Source organism: Exserohilum turcica (assembly GCF_000359705.1).
Source record: "Exserohilum turcica Et28A unplaced genomic scaffold SETTUscaffold_6, whole genome shotgun sequence".
NCBI lineage: Eukaryota > Fungi > Ascomycota > Dothideomycetes > Pleosporales > Pleosporaceae > Exserohilum > Exserohilum turcicum.
The window spans coordinates 2039426-2052769 of NW_007360277.1; the positions used below are offsets into that span (position 1 = coordinate 2039426).

General features: G+C 48.4%; 4 protein-coding genes across 4 annotated transcripts; 2 read left to right on the forward strand and 2 right to left on the reverse strand.

Moving 5' to 3' along the window:
• Positions 1 to 6027: 6027 nt before the first annotated feature.
• Positions 6028 to 8464, reverse strand: SETTUDRAFT_165339 (uncharacterized protein). Its single transcript, XM_008031770.1, has one exon. It carries the CDS (start codon positions 8386 to 8388, stop codon positions 6172 to 6174), a length of 2217 nt encoding a protein of 738 aa, XP_008029961.1. The 5' UTR covers positions 8389 to 8464; the 3' UTR covers positions 6028 to 6171.
• A 784-nt stretch (positions 8465 to 9248) lies between these two features.
• Positions 9249 to 10608, reverse strand: SETTUDRAFT_165340 (uncharacterized protein). The gene is made up of 3 exons (XM_008031771.1): positions 10421 to 10608; positions 9490 to 10357; positions 9249 to 9425 (listed from the first exon to the last, which is right to left on the reverse strand). The coding sequence occupies exons 1-2, from the start codon at positions 10590 to 10592 to the stop codon at positions 9534 to 9536; spliced, it is 996 nt and encodes a 331-aa protein (XP_008029962.1). The 5' UTR covers positions 10593 to 10608; the 3' UTR covers positions 9249 to 9425; positions 9490 to 9533.
• A 279-nt stretch (positions 10609 to 10887) lies between these two features.
• Positions 10888 to 11571, forward strand: SETTUDRAFT_60404 (uncharacterized protein; the record flags this gene model as incomplete). Its single annotated transcript, XM_008031334.1, has 4 exons — positions 10888 to 10935; positions 10971 to 11011; positions 11191 to 11340; positions 11409 to 11571. Coding segments are annotated over 4 exons (402 nt in total), but the record flags the coding sequence as incomplete, so codon positions are not given.
• A 496-nt stretch (positions 11572 to 12067) lies between these two features.
• Positions 12068 to 13104, forward strand: SETTUDRAFT_141421 (uncharacterized protein; the record flags this gene model as incomplete). Its single annotated transcript, XM_008031772.1, has 2 exons — positions 12068 to 12688; positions 12738 to 13104. The coding sequence occupies exons 1-2, from the start codon at positions 12525 to 12527 to the stop codon at positions 13102 to 13104; spliced, it is 531 nt and encodes a 176-aa protein (XP_008029963.1). The 5' UTR covers positions 12068 to 12524.
• Between the last annotated feature and the right edge of the window lie 240 nt (positions 13105 to 13344).

Consider the following 13344-nt stretch of genomic DNA (forward strand, 5'->3'; position numbering starts at 1 on the left):
GAAAATATCTACAAAGGGTTCTAAGGAGCTAGACTTTTACTACACAATTATAACGTTATTTTATTATAGCGTAACGTTATGCTATATATGCCAACTCTACTAGCGTAAGAGACTACTACTTAAGAGCTAAAAACGCCGCGCAACGCGCGCGAAATAGAGGCGCAGACTACGCTTATTTAAAACTATATGCAAATCTAGCAAGGGTCTCTTATAAGTTCACTTAAGGAGTAGATATAGTAGTTAAGAAAGGGAGCTTAGTAAATAGCTTATAATATAGTGTTAATATAGGAGAAACTTAATCACCTTAAAGCTACAATTATTAAAGTGGTAAAGCGAAAACCTTGTAAGAGGCGCTATGTACAGGCAGAGGGGTCTTGGATAGTTAGCTAGATAGCTAATTAGATCGCTTAGGCAGAGGGTAGTAGCTATAATAATAGTGCAACGTCTGCGAAGAGGGTGCGTCGTGAATAGCGCTACGGGTGTTGCAGCTAAAATAGATATAACCCTCGCACTTGTTAAGTAGCATTAGAGGATATAGAGGATAGTAATACATCTAAAGAATAATATCTTATTTTACTTAATAAAAAATATTATAGTAGTATTACGCAATACTATCATCAAGATGTAATAGTTTAGGGAGGTGGCCTACATACTAGGGTGGCCCGCTTAGTGGTGAAACACGTCATAATTAACTATTACCTCCTCTTCTAGCTTAGTAAGCCTCTTTAAGTTAGACTAGTAATTGCGTTAGGCAGGTATACTAGCGCGTTAGTAGCAATTTATTCGCTTAGACACGTTGTAGATAGCAGCAGCGCAATCATTACTTTATATTTAATAAAGATTAATAGAAGAAATAGCAAGCTAAATATCTACTTTGTTTAAAGCTAAAAGAGTAGCGCAACGTTAAGCCATTCTTCGTTGAGATAGGAGAGGTGCGCAGGTTTAGTAGGGTGCGGCGCTCGCTTGCATGCGGCGCTCGCTCGCCATATACATTAGTTAATAACAATTCTATGAATTTCTTATATTATAAACTAGGGTATATAAATCTAAACGCTATTCAGCACTTAGTTAGTAATACTGAAGGTGCAAAAATAGACTCAAAAGATACAAAAACTAGTAAAATTCCTTTGATTATTATATCACTTATATGTAAGCTAGATGAAACGAAAATAGTACACAAAAATCTTCTAATAAGGTATTTAATTACTTAAATCTTTTAGATGTAAATATAAGTAGACCTATTACACCCAAAACTTTTAGGGACTATAAATAGTATACTGTTTTAGAAAATAGTTTTACTTAATACTTAGTAGTAAAACAATTTGAATTTAGAAAAAGTACTATAACGTGGTTCATAAGCGAGTTAGTCACCTAAGCGAGTTAGTCACTCCCTACTAGCGCGTTAACGTTAACACCTTATTATAGTCTTTAATCATAGTTAATCAACTTTTATAATATACTAAAATAATGATTAGAATTAATAGTATTACTTATACAATCTATCTTAAGTACATAGGTATAAGCGTTATATCTAGTCTACTTATAACGCCTGCAATACCACTCTCCTTACACCCTCTTTAACGCACTCTTACTATTGCTATATCTACTACGTGTTTATTTAGCTAACACTTCTTATACTTTGCCTATAGTAAAAGTTTCGTCTATTTATACGTATTGCTACTTACAGCTATTACGCTTATTTCCTATATCTAGAGCCTTCTAAAAAGTGGCTACTACCTCTCTTATAAGCGTTATTTTATATACTATTTACTAGGCCCTCTTACTTAGCTACGCGATCTACTTAGTAAGTAAATTAGTAGAAGACCTATAGCGTTTTCTTATTCTTTCCTAAATAAGACTAATCTAAGACTTAACTTTGCGCGCGTTGCGTAGTGTTTGTGCCTACTAGGTAGCTACTTATCATAGTAATTGTATAAGTGTCTGCACCACTATATTAAGCTTAGACAGCATAGCCTATAAGTTATATAGGACTAGACTAGCGCATCTAAAGCTAGCTTAGATATTCTCCCTAGTAATAGACTGCTTAAAAGTAGTTTTAAAGGCTAGTAAGAAGGTCTCTTTACTAATGTAGTAAGTGTAGTTACGTGCTAAGCCTAAAATAGCGTTACTATACTTACGCTTGAATAGTAAGAAGTAGGCGACGTCAAGAGGCTGTAATAGGTAAGACAAGCGCGCAGGCATGTAGAGAAGCATAATATTCTTCTTCTTGCAAAGATTTTGGAAATTAATAAAGTAGTAGCTCTTATAGCTATTAATAATAAGCAGTTAATACCTACCTATAGTATAGCTCTTTGTATGGGTATTAAAGTGCTCTAACTAGGCAAGACTAAGCTGATTATTCATCTAGCTATTAGGACTAACTTTAAGAACTTAGTTAGTAGGCAAATTCTTAAACTAGATCTTAATAAGCACCTTGCCTATAAAGATAACAAAATATAGTATTTAGCCACCTAACGCGCCTACGCCTTAGATTATAGTAAACTACATATAGTTGCCTAGCTGTATCTACTTCTTTTTCCTATATCCTTCTAATGCTATAATTAGTAACTATAATAAAATCTTGCCTATCATAAAGCTAGTTTTGTTGAAGTTATAAATATTATTGTCTATGATACCCTACTTCTACCTTATCGCCTAGACTAAGTTCAACTAGCGCTAGACAGCTACTAGGTCCTTATAGGCGGCTTGCTAGTAATTATAAGGATAGCTCTAGCGCGTATAGAGCTTAGCAGTCCACCTAATAAAGTTGTCAACCTAATTCTTACTAATAGTGTTGCCACTACGCTTCCCTTAATAGTTTATTAGCTATTGCTCAAACCTTAGCCTTTATAGAGGCAAATCCACGCGTAGACTCTTTAAAAATACGTCTAATAATAGCCTCCTCTCCTAACTTATTTAGGCGCTTTAAATTTAGTTTATAGTTGCGTTAGAGGCGCTTTTTAGCCTATTGATTAGATATTATACTTTAAGGCATATTAAAGATAAAGGTAGCGCGTCTTTAGAATTAAACATATTATAATTAGATATTAAAAAGAGTAAGTTAAAAATCTAATGTAAGATAAGTTGATTAATAGTTATGTTATTAAGACATAACGCGTTGTAGTATCAACGTCAACGCGCTGGTGGGGAGTGACTGACTCGCTTGGGTGACTGACACGCTTATGAACCACGTTAACCTAAGATAGAAATTCTTTATAGCTTAGCCCTTCTTTAATAAACAATAGTATAGCTTTTTAAAGATGATAAGAATTAATCCTTTTATTCAAATGTTGAATTTAAAGCCTTAATACAAAGTCAACAACTAAGCTAACATATAACTAAATTTAGTATACAGCTGAGGCTATAATAACTTTAATATAGATAATTAAAAACTTGAACCTATAATTTAAAGGAGTTAATACTAGTAAAACTACTTATTAAGTACTTACGTCTAGCGTATTATAACACATTAAAACTCTAATCAGCTTATAATAACTCAGATAATTAACTATAAGTATATATAGTTTTACTTACTATTTCTCTAAATTTAACTTTACAATTATATACTAATCCAGGAAAAATAACTTTATTAATTGAGTATTAAAGTGACTTTACTATATAAAGGCTATAAAGAAACTAATTCAAAAATACAATACAGTATTCTTATTAAGAATAAACTAACTTTTATTCTAATCTATTAAGCTATATAGGGTTATAGTTACAACTATAACAAATAGTCAAAAAATACGCCTTCTTAATTAAGAAGTAATAAATTAAAAAAGAATAATAAAAGTAAGTAAAGTATAATTACTAGAACAAACTAGAACTTCCAAAAAAGTACATAACGTGTTTTACAAGCGAGCGCCGCGTACAAGCGAGCGCCGCACCCCACTAACTTTGTGCACCTCTCTTATCTCAATACATAATGGCTCAACGCAACGCTAGTTAGTTAGCTTTAAATAAAGCAGATATCCAGCTCGCTATATCCTCTATTGAATCTGGTCAGATACAGAGTAATCGCAGTGCTGCTGCTATCTATAACGTGTCAGAACGAACAATCTGCCGCCAACGCGTCGGCAAGCCTGCCCAACGCGATTGCCAGCCCAACTTAAAGAAGCTTACCAAGCTAGAAGAGCAGGTGATAATTGATCATGTACTTAATCTGGATCTACGTGGATTTTCGCCTACCTATGTAGCTATGCGAGATATAGCTGATAGACTGCTGGCTGCGCGCGGCGCTGGCCAGGTTGGCGTCCACTGGCCGCGCAACTTTGTCAAGCGTACTGACAGTCTTACAACGCGTTTTAATCGAGCGTACGATAGGCAGAGAGCCTTGTGTGAAGATCTAGTCTTAATCAAGAGCTAGTTTGAGCTTGTGGAGAAGACAAAGGCCAAGTACGGCATCTGTAACAAAGACGTCTACAACTTCGACGAAGCGGGCTTTATAATAGGCAAGATCGCGACTTAGCTAGTCGTTACAGCGTCAGAGAGAAGAGGCCGGCCAAAGGCTGTTTAACTAGGTGGCCGAGAGTGGGTAACGTTTATCGCTAGGATTAATGCAGCTGGCTGGTCTATCCCACTGTTCCTTATCTTTACTAGCAAGCATCACCTATCTGCCTGGTATAAGGAGACAGAGATCCCACGCGACTAGGCGATCGCAGTTAGCGACAACGGCTGGACGACTAATAAGCTAGGAGTTAAGTGGCTAAAGCACTTTGTCAAGCATACGGATAGTAAGGTTGTTGGGGTACGCCGGCTGCTTATTCTTGACGGCTATGAGAGCCACTAGTTACTTGAGTTCCAAGAGCTCTGTAAGGCAAACAATATCTATACGCTCTGTATGCCGCCTCACTCATCTCACCTACTCCAGCCTCTTGACGTTGGCTGCTTCTCGCCATTAAAGCGCGCGTACAGCCGTGAGGTGGAGAGCCTGATACGCAACCACATCAACCATATCACCAAGCTTGAGTTTCTGCCAGCGTTCAAGGTAGCCTTCGATCGATCCTTCACGGCAGCCAATATCTGCTCAGCCTTTCAAGGCGCAGGCCTTGTTCCTTTCCAGCCAGACACTGTTCTATCAAAGCTTGACGTACAGCTGCGTACGCCTACTCCAGTAGCTGCTCTTGCAGAGGCCGTCTGGCAGGCTCGTACCCCAAGCAACGTACGCGAGCTTGAAGCCCAATCAACGCTAATACGTGATCGGGTCTAGCGGCATAAGAGCTCGTCACTAGCGTCAATTATTGCGGCGATTGGCCAGCTTAAGAAGGAGGCAGAGAGAATAATGCTCTTGGCTAAGCTAATGCGCGATTAGATCGCCAGCCTTAAGAGGGCTAATAAGGTAGCAACAAAGCGTAGGCAGCGTAAAAGGAAGCGGATACAGAAGCATGGAGTGCTAACAAAGGGAGCTAGAAAGGATCTACTTGCTTAGCGTGAGGCTAATTAGCAGATTGCTCATGAAGAGCGTTAGGGAGGAGAGCGATTAGGTGTCAGCCGCTAGGCTTTGGCGCGCTGCAGTAGGTGTAGAGAAACTGGCCACAACTCGCGTACGTGCAAGAAAGATACTCTAGGTACTGCTTAATCTATTATATTAATATACAGTAAAACAACTATATTGTGGTGGAACTACAGGCTTATAGAGGTGCGCAGGTTTAGTGGGGTGCGGCGCTCGCTTGTACGCGGCGCTCGCTTGTAAAACACGTTAGAGATAAGAAAGAACTTGTCAAGATTTGCTAATAAATAGAGTAGAGTAATAGATTGAAGTAAGCATAGAAAGCCTAAGATAAACTGATCTAGAATTAAATACCCTACTATAGTGATAAAGAAAGTAAAAGTAACTAAATAGTATTTTTATAATCTTGATAGCTAAACACCTTAGTAAACAAAATGCTTCAAAAATTATTACACTAATGAAAAGTATCTAGATAAGTATACAAAACGCTGCAGCTATTATGTCTTTTATATAGCTAGGCTCAAGGATTATATATTGAAAGCTAACTAAGGAGGCTTAAGTAAGCTATTCCCTTCCTCGAAGAACGCCATTCCTGACATATACTACTACTTCTACTACTACCACTACCACTACTACTACCACTACTACAACCACTGCATGCTTACTACTGTACTGTGTAACATCCGTTCACGCAGTAGTTCTAACTAGAATATATATATATATTAGGTTCGATATTTAACTGTAAAAGTAGCAGAGTAAACAGTATCCCAATCATCCTCACGATCCTTCTCACCAAAGATATGTAGCGCCTTTACTCTCATCCGGTACGAGCCCTCGTCGAGCACACTTCCGTCGGCTAGCAACCCGTTGAAGAATGCACGCACTTCTGATCTTGGGACGTACGTTTGCGGGAATCCAGCCAACGGCCCTAGTACCTTGTCGCCTTGCAGTACCTCGACACGAATCAAAGGTGAGCCTACCACAGGGTTCATGTACACGTTTGGCGTGGCCATTGTATCACCATCGTCCATTCCTGGCGGGTTACTAGGATTTGGTCGTGCGATGGTGTAAGAGGCATTCGCAGGTGCGGGCGCGTATCCTTGCGCGAGGTATGTGTTATCAGGCGTTAGAACGGTGATATTGCGCATGCTGCCTACGACACCGAGGTACGGGAGAACAAGCTTATCGCCTAGGGCGATGAAACCGCTGTACACGGGGAGCAAGGTCGCATTGAGACCCGTTGGCGGTGCGATGTCAACGGTGACTTTGACAGATTGACCGGCGGGAACATTGATGCGGTCGGATGAAAACGACACAGTAGCCCAAGATTCGACAATGGCATTAGGAAACGAGCCAGTGTGAAGGACGCTGTCTGTGGGATCCATAGTGTACATGGTGACAGCTTTCCGATGCTTCAACTCTAGGACCTCATCAGCGGAGCCAGTGTTGACGACGCTAAAAGTGTGACTGCCAACGAAGTGATCCGTGTCGTTGAGCATTAGGTTGTCGATATCGATCTCGAGGGTGGTGTGGGCAGCATTCCAAGCTTGCACTAGTCCAGCGCCTTGTTGTGGGACTGGAGCGAGAATATCCGGATGTGCAGTCTTACCATCGTACCAGGCGAGGGGCTTTGACGTATGGGTAAGGAGTCTGCGAAGGCGTTTCGGTTCCAACTTGCCATACACCTCACCGAGCATTGCGTAGATGCCTGAAACCAGCGGTGTTGCCATACTCGTGCCAGTCATGACGCGATAACTACCCATAGCCGTCGGGAACGTGCTTAGAATATTCTCTCCGGGCGACACAACCTGTGGAGTCATGCTGAGCTCCCAGCTTGGGCCCCAGCTCGACAGTCGGCCAGCGACGTATCCGCCACGCTCGTTGTTCTCAAGCTCCTCGAGGCGTGTCTGAGAACCGTTGGCTGGAATGGTCACAGAGACGGTAGCACCTTGCGAAAGCAGTGAGAGCCACTGCTCAGCAACGTGGGGGACGACCCTGGCTGCACCCTTGATACCGTCGGCGTAGACGTATGGCTCGTCGCGCATCGTCAGGTTGCTTTGCTCATAATACAACATGAACTGCCCACCCTTTGCTGCGATGTTAGCGCCCTGGTCTTGGCTGTAGCATTTCGTTGCTTGCGGGTCCTTAGACTCCACGAGCACGATGCGTTGGCTCAGATCCGGTGTATCATCGGGCAGCGGCTTGCAGGCGTCGCCCACAGACCAGAGAGGGAGTGTCGTATCCGCAGCAAATTCTGGGACACCCATCAGGAAGCCGAACTCATGCGTGCCGTTGGTGGTCGCATTAGCGCTAGTCGTGTAGGAGCCTTGCTCGAGAAAGGCGGGGAACATTGTATTAGACACGGCTCCCACACCCGTGACGCTGCTTCCCGCCGCTGGTGTGGAGGCGTAGAAGAGCCCGTGAAAGCCATCGTTGCCTTCAGAGACGACAACAGGAATACCAGAGTCGACAATGCGGGAAACGAGGACAGCACGCACATCATGTGCCCAGGAGGAACCACGGCCGTTGGAGTAGGAGATGATGTCAGCTCCATCTTCGACAGCACGCCCAAATGCCATGACCTCAATCTCCGTGGTCGACGTGGCGGAACAGCCCCACATGCGGTATGCGCCCAGCTTTGCTCCGGGAGCAGAACCAGTAAAGGCATATTTGTTGTCTTTGAGCTGAGCGGCGATGCTGCCGGCAACGTGCGTGCCATGTCCCTCGCAGCTGTCCATTGGGTCGTCATCGGGCTGTGGCTCATTCTTGCCAACAATGTAGTTGTCGCCCACGAAATCGTAACCAATTTCCACCAAACAGCCTGGCCCGAAACAGCCGCCCAGTGCTGGGTGGGTGTAGTCGACGCCGCTGTCAACGATGGCGATGCGATAGCCTCTGCCTGTCACGTTTTCCGCGTGCAGCCTATCAACCTGGGTCATGACATGAGGGGAAAAGGTATCCTGCAGTGTACTGGCTTGCCGCTTGACGTGTTTCTGCTGAGCAGGCACTGCAGCACTGCCTTCACCCGAGCGTGTTGTGATGAGGGTGGGCCATATGTTCGCAACCTGTGATTGCGCCTTCATTCGATTGAGGAAGTCGCCGCCGCTTGAATTGAAGCTTGAGCCTAAGCCTTTGAGCCGGAACGAGACACCTTTGAAGTATCGAAAGCTTAGGTTGTAACGAGGCTGGACTTGCACCCCACTCGCGGCAAGAGATGCATAGAAGGACTCGGGGGTCTCGTTGTCATTCGCAAACTCGACAATATAGGTATCGGCCAGAAAGCCGCCTGCGACGGGCGTGTCGTTTGCCGCTCGTTGGACAATGGCATTTGTGTCGAGGCGGGCGTGTCTCGATGTTGAGGTGGAGGCTTGCACGCCTAGAAAAAGGGCCGTAATGGCCCATGAGAATTTGGCCATGGCTAGGGACGTGAAGGAGTCTGACGAAGCAGCCTAATGCTCATTGTATTTGTATCAATACCAAGCCCGTACTTAGTGGGGGCACGGATGCCGCGGTGACGATGTTTGGAACATGAGGACAATATCAGTTGGTATAATTTAGCATGGTCAGATTTCCTCACGTGCTCACCGTAGGTACATATGTGGAGAGAATCAAGACGCCAGCATGGGGATTGCGGATAGCGTCCACTTTCTAGTATTGATTGTCGGCGGCCCCTTTGCCCGTTCGGGACTACGACCGGGCAATTACCGCTGCACGCGGACCGGGCCCTCGATATTGTGAGGAGATTTCGCAAGCTCCTGGACAGATTGCCGTCCAATCTCGTGAGATGTCCATGCCGCTGTCTTATTTCGGATACAATTTGCCCGTCAGGCGGCGTCTTGGCGCAGAAGGGTGGAGCGCTATTATTTCCAGAATGCATCCTTATTGGCTTTGGCCGGGCGACAGCGGGAAACACTACGAAGAGACACATCCCGAGCATGTCGCCATTCCAACAAAAACGAACGGGTGTACATGAGTGCTATTCAGGAAAAAGTTAATTCTGTTTTTAGAAACGCCGCGCTATGCAAAGATGATAGCAATACCTTCGTTTGCGTACGGGCAAACCTTGGACTTTGGCCATGGGTTACTATTCGTCCATCTGCCACTGGTATTCGAGCTTCTCAATATTGGCTTTGCGGTTTCTCGAGTCAAACCACTGCTTCTCAAAGCCGTTGCTTCGATCGATGCCGTCCCAGCGGTGACCAGGACGAATGTTGTATCTGTTGGGTTGGAAAGGCCCCTTGTATAGCGGCTTGCCAGTTACGCTGCGACCAGCCTTCTTCTTGCGCAAGAAGCCCAGTGCTGGGTCGTTCCAGTGGTCTCGCTCCTTGAGTTCGTCGTTGAGCTCGGCATCGTCTGCGTATCGGGCAACAGTCATGGTTTTTGCGTCTTGTAGCTGTTGTTTCCATCGCTCGGCTTGGGCATTTTGCACATCACCACGAGCTGCACGTTCCTTGTCGCGCTTTTGGCGCTCCTCTTCTTCAGCCTTTTTGCGAGCCTCGGCGCGCTTCATTGCGACGTTGATGATGCGACCGCTCGCGTCTCGATAAATAGTTTCCTGGGCAGCGCCGCCGCCGAGTTCCTTGAGGGACTTGTCCGCCTGGCGCTTTTCTTCTGCCTGCTTCTTCTTCATTGCGGCCTCGACTTGTGCGGCTGTTTGCAGGCCTGCCTTTGCGCCGGGCGCTGTCTCGAGCACGCCGTCCTGGTCGACCATCTCAGGCGCCTCATCTTCGGCCTCTGCAGCCTTTTTGCGGTCGGCCGCCGTGTCTGCGATGATGGCGTCGGCAGCAGCAGCGGCGTCGGCGGCAAGTTGTGCGGCATGTGAGGGTGCAGCAACGCCCACGGCTGTCCACGTCGCTGCGCTGGAGCGTTTTGACTTGTGCTTGGATTTGTTGAACGTGCCGCCACCGACTGACAAAGCCAGGTTAGCCAGATCCATGGGCAACGTGAGAGAACCGGGCTGCACGTCCTCACCTATCATTGGCGCATCGTCGTCGTCGTCGCCGGCCTTGTCTTGCCAGCCCAGACTGTCGTCGTCCTGGATGACGAGCCCGGCATCCCTGTTCTTTCTTTTGCGCTTCTTGGATTTCTTTTCCGAGTCGGCTGTGAGGTAGTTTTTGGCCAGGTAGTCGGCGAGTCCCGACATGGTTGGCGGCGATGGCGAAGGTGGGCGTGGCTAGCCAGCGAGTTGTGCGCGTTGCCAGGCCGGAGCAGGGAAAGTCGAGGGGCTTGGCGGATGCGCGTCACGTGATGTCGCGTCATGTCGGCGCCGGGGGGGTGGCGGCGCGATGGGTCCCCTGGCTGTCGATCTCACGCCGTCTCTCCTCTACTCTGCATTCTACTCTACTCCTACATATCCACGATCCATAACATACATAGACACGGCACACTAGTACATACATACGCACGCACGCACGCGCACACACGCAAGCTACACAGTCATGGCGCCAGGAGAGCGCTCCGAAGAGGTGTGGCTGTGGTACACGGCAGTCTACGAAGCGGTGCAGGAAATCCCCCGCGGCAGGGTCACCAGCTACGGGCACATTGCGCGGCTGGTGGGAAAGCGTGCGTTGCTGGCCGGATGACGACAACGAGTTGCTGACCTTGCTTCTTTCTCTGCGCACAGCCGAATGTCCCAGGTAAGGCGATAGCTGATACAGCCACAGCTCGACGGCAACGGCAGCGGCAGACAAGGGCGCCGACATGTCACTGCGCAACGGCTAACAACACACATGACGTCAAAGACAAGTGGGCGTCTGCCTCAAGCATCTGCCCTCGCCATGGGCGGGCAGCAACAACAACAACAGCAACAACAAGAACAGGGAGGCGAGGTTTCACAGCGGCAACGTGCCCTGGCAGCGCGTGATCAACGCCAAAGGCGCCATCAGCCCCAGGTCAGCGAGCTCGAGCGGCGGGTGGTTGTTGCCTGGTTATATAATGATTTTTGCTGACGGGCAGACAGAGGGCCGGGGGCGGCAGGGCGGCAGGCGGAAGCGTTGCGGAGAGAGGGCGTCGTGGTCGAGCTGAGGCAGCACGGGCTGGGCGTGTACAGCGTGGACCTCGGCGAGTACGGCTGGTTCCCGGACATGCTCCCGAGCGAGGCGGGCGGCATCGACGAGAGCGATGGCGACGGCGGTGGCGAGGCGCATGGGTAGGGTAGATGATGGCGGGCACATGGATGACGGGGCAGGATGCGAGCACGTCTACATGACGAGGCTGGTCATGTGAGGGCGCTGATGGACTGGACGGGCGCGAAAAAGGGCGCAGATAGGGTGCGGCGGCCGGATCCGGCAGCTTATCAAGAGCGAGCGAGGCGTCATGCAATCAGACGCAGTCGGCGTTGGCTGTTGGGATGCATGCCGTGACGGTGCATGTCGGGGGGTGTCGGGGGGTTGTGGGGAAGCATGGAGCTGTTGCACCCCCTGTATGCACTCTACACGACCAGGCCCCGAGGCGCCTTTGAAACCGCCATGATGAATCATGGCCGCGACGCGCATCGGGTCAAGGCGGGAATGGCAATGGCAATGGCAATGGCAATGGCAGGCAGTGAGAGCCTCGGCGCATCGGGGGCTGCACCGCCAGGAGGTCATGAGCTCCCACCATCTCAGCGCCCATGTCCTTATCGGGAACTGGCTGCCAGGAATACCGTGTGCGGCGCCCACGACGCCTTTGACCTCATAAGGGCGGCACGTACTAGACGACTACCGCTGCTGCTGCTGCTGCTGCTACTGCTACTACTACCGCCACCACCAGATGCAATCATCCTGAGTCACCTCTGCCTGAGTCACTTCTTGGAGTCATTCATAAGACAGCCGCCAGCCATCGCCCACTCCTTCCCTCCACACGCCTACATAGTGCTGATCGTCGCGGCCATCATAGCTCCTCGCCGTCGATTCACATCTGCCTGCATAACTGCCTGCCTCTCTCTATCCATCTCCCCACCGCCCTAAGTACACCTACACACTACACTATACATAGCCCGCTCCTTAGTCTCGTGCGCAACCCCCTTGGAATCCGCCAGCCCTCGCCGCCCTCTCCTCATCCCACACGCCAGCATCGAGTCGACTTGCAGCCCATCATGTCAGCCTCGCAGACGCTCACCGGCGACCTCCGCAGCAGCGCAAAGGAGTTCAACCGCGACAAGAACAGCCGGGCCAAGTGGGCGTACGGACAGTCGTATGGCCCAGGACGGCGCGAGGAAGACGGCAAGCCGCGGCCTGCGAAGCTGTACCCTCACATCAAGTAAGACGCCCGCCCTGAGTAGTCGTAACAGTACTGACGACAGATGCAGGTCGTCGTTCCCTGGCCACATGAAGGCGCGCACCGCCTTCACCAAAGACATGGTGTCGGCGAGCGACGACTCATCGGCCGACGAAGACGTCGAGCACCCGTCGGCTGCGCCCGCGCCCGATGCCGACATTGCCTATTCGTACGATGCGCCTCGCGGCCCCAGCCACGGCAGCCAGACCCTCAACTACGCCCTGGACAAGGCTGTCGAGCGCTTCGAGACCAAGGAAACGGAGAAGCTGGTCAAGAACGAGTACGAGGTGCTGGACCTGGACCTGGACGACGCCGCCGCCGCCACTGCTGCTCCCCGAGCCAAGCGACGCGTCGTCGTGCCCGAGGATGAGGACGACTACGAGTTTGTCGATGCCTAAACTGCACCGGCCGATTGCGTCTTCTCTCCTTCTTCTTCTTCATCTCTTCTTCTTGGTCTTTGTTTTCTTGTTTCGCGTTCGGCTTGGTTTCCTTTTCGTCACCTTGTCCCTTCTTGCACGCCCTTGCATCTGACACAGATTCGGTTGTTAGCGATTTCGAGTTTATGGCAGCATCAATAGGCGAGCGTCCGGCGCTTCTCTGAGGACTTGAGCAGCCCTATACCCATTTCTGGCTTGCTT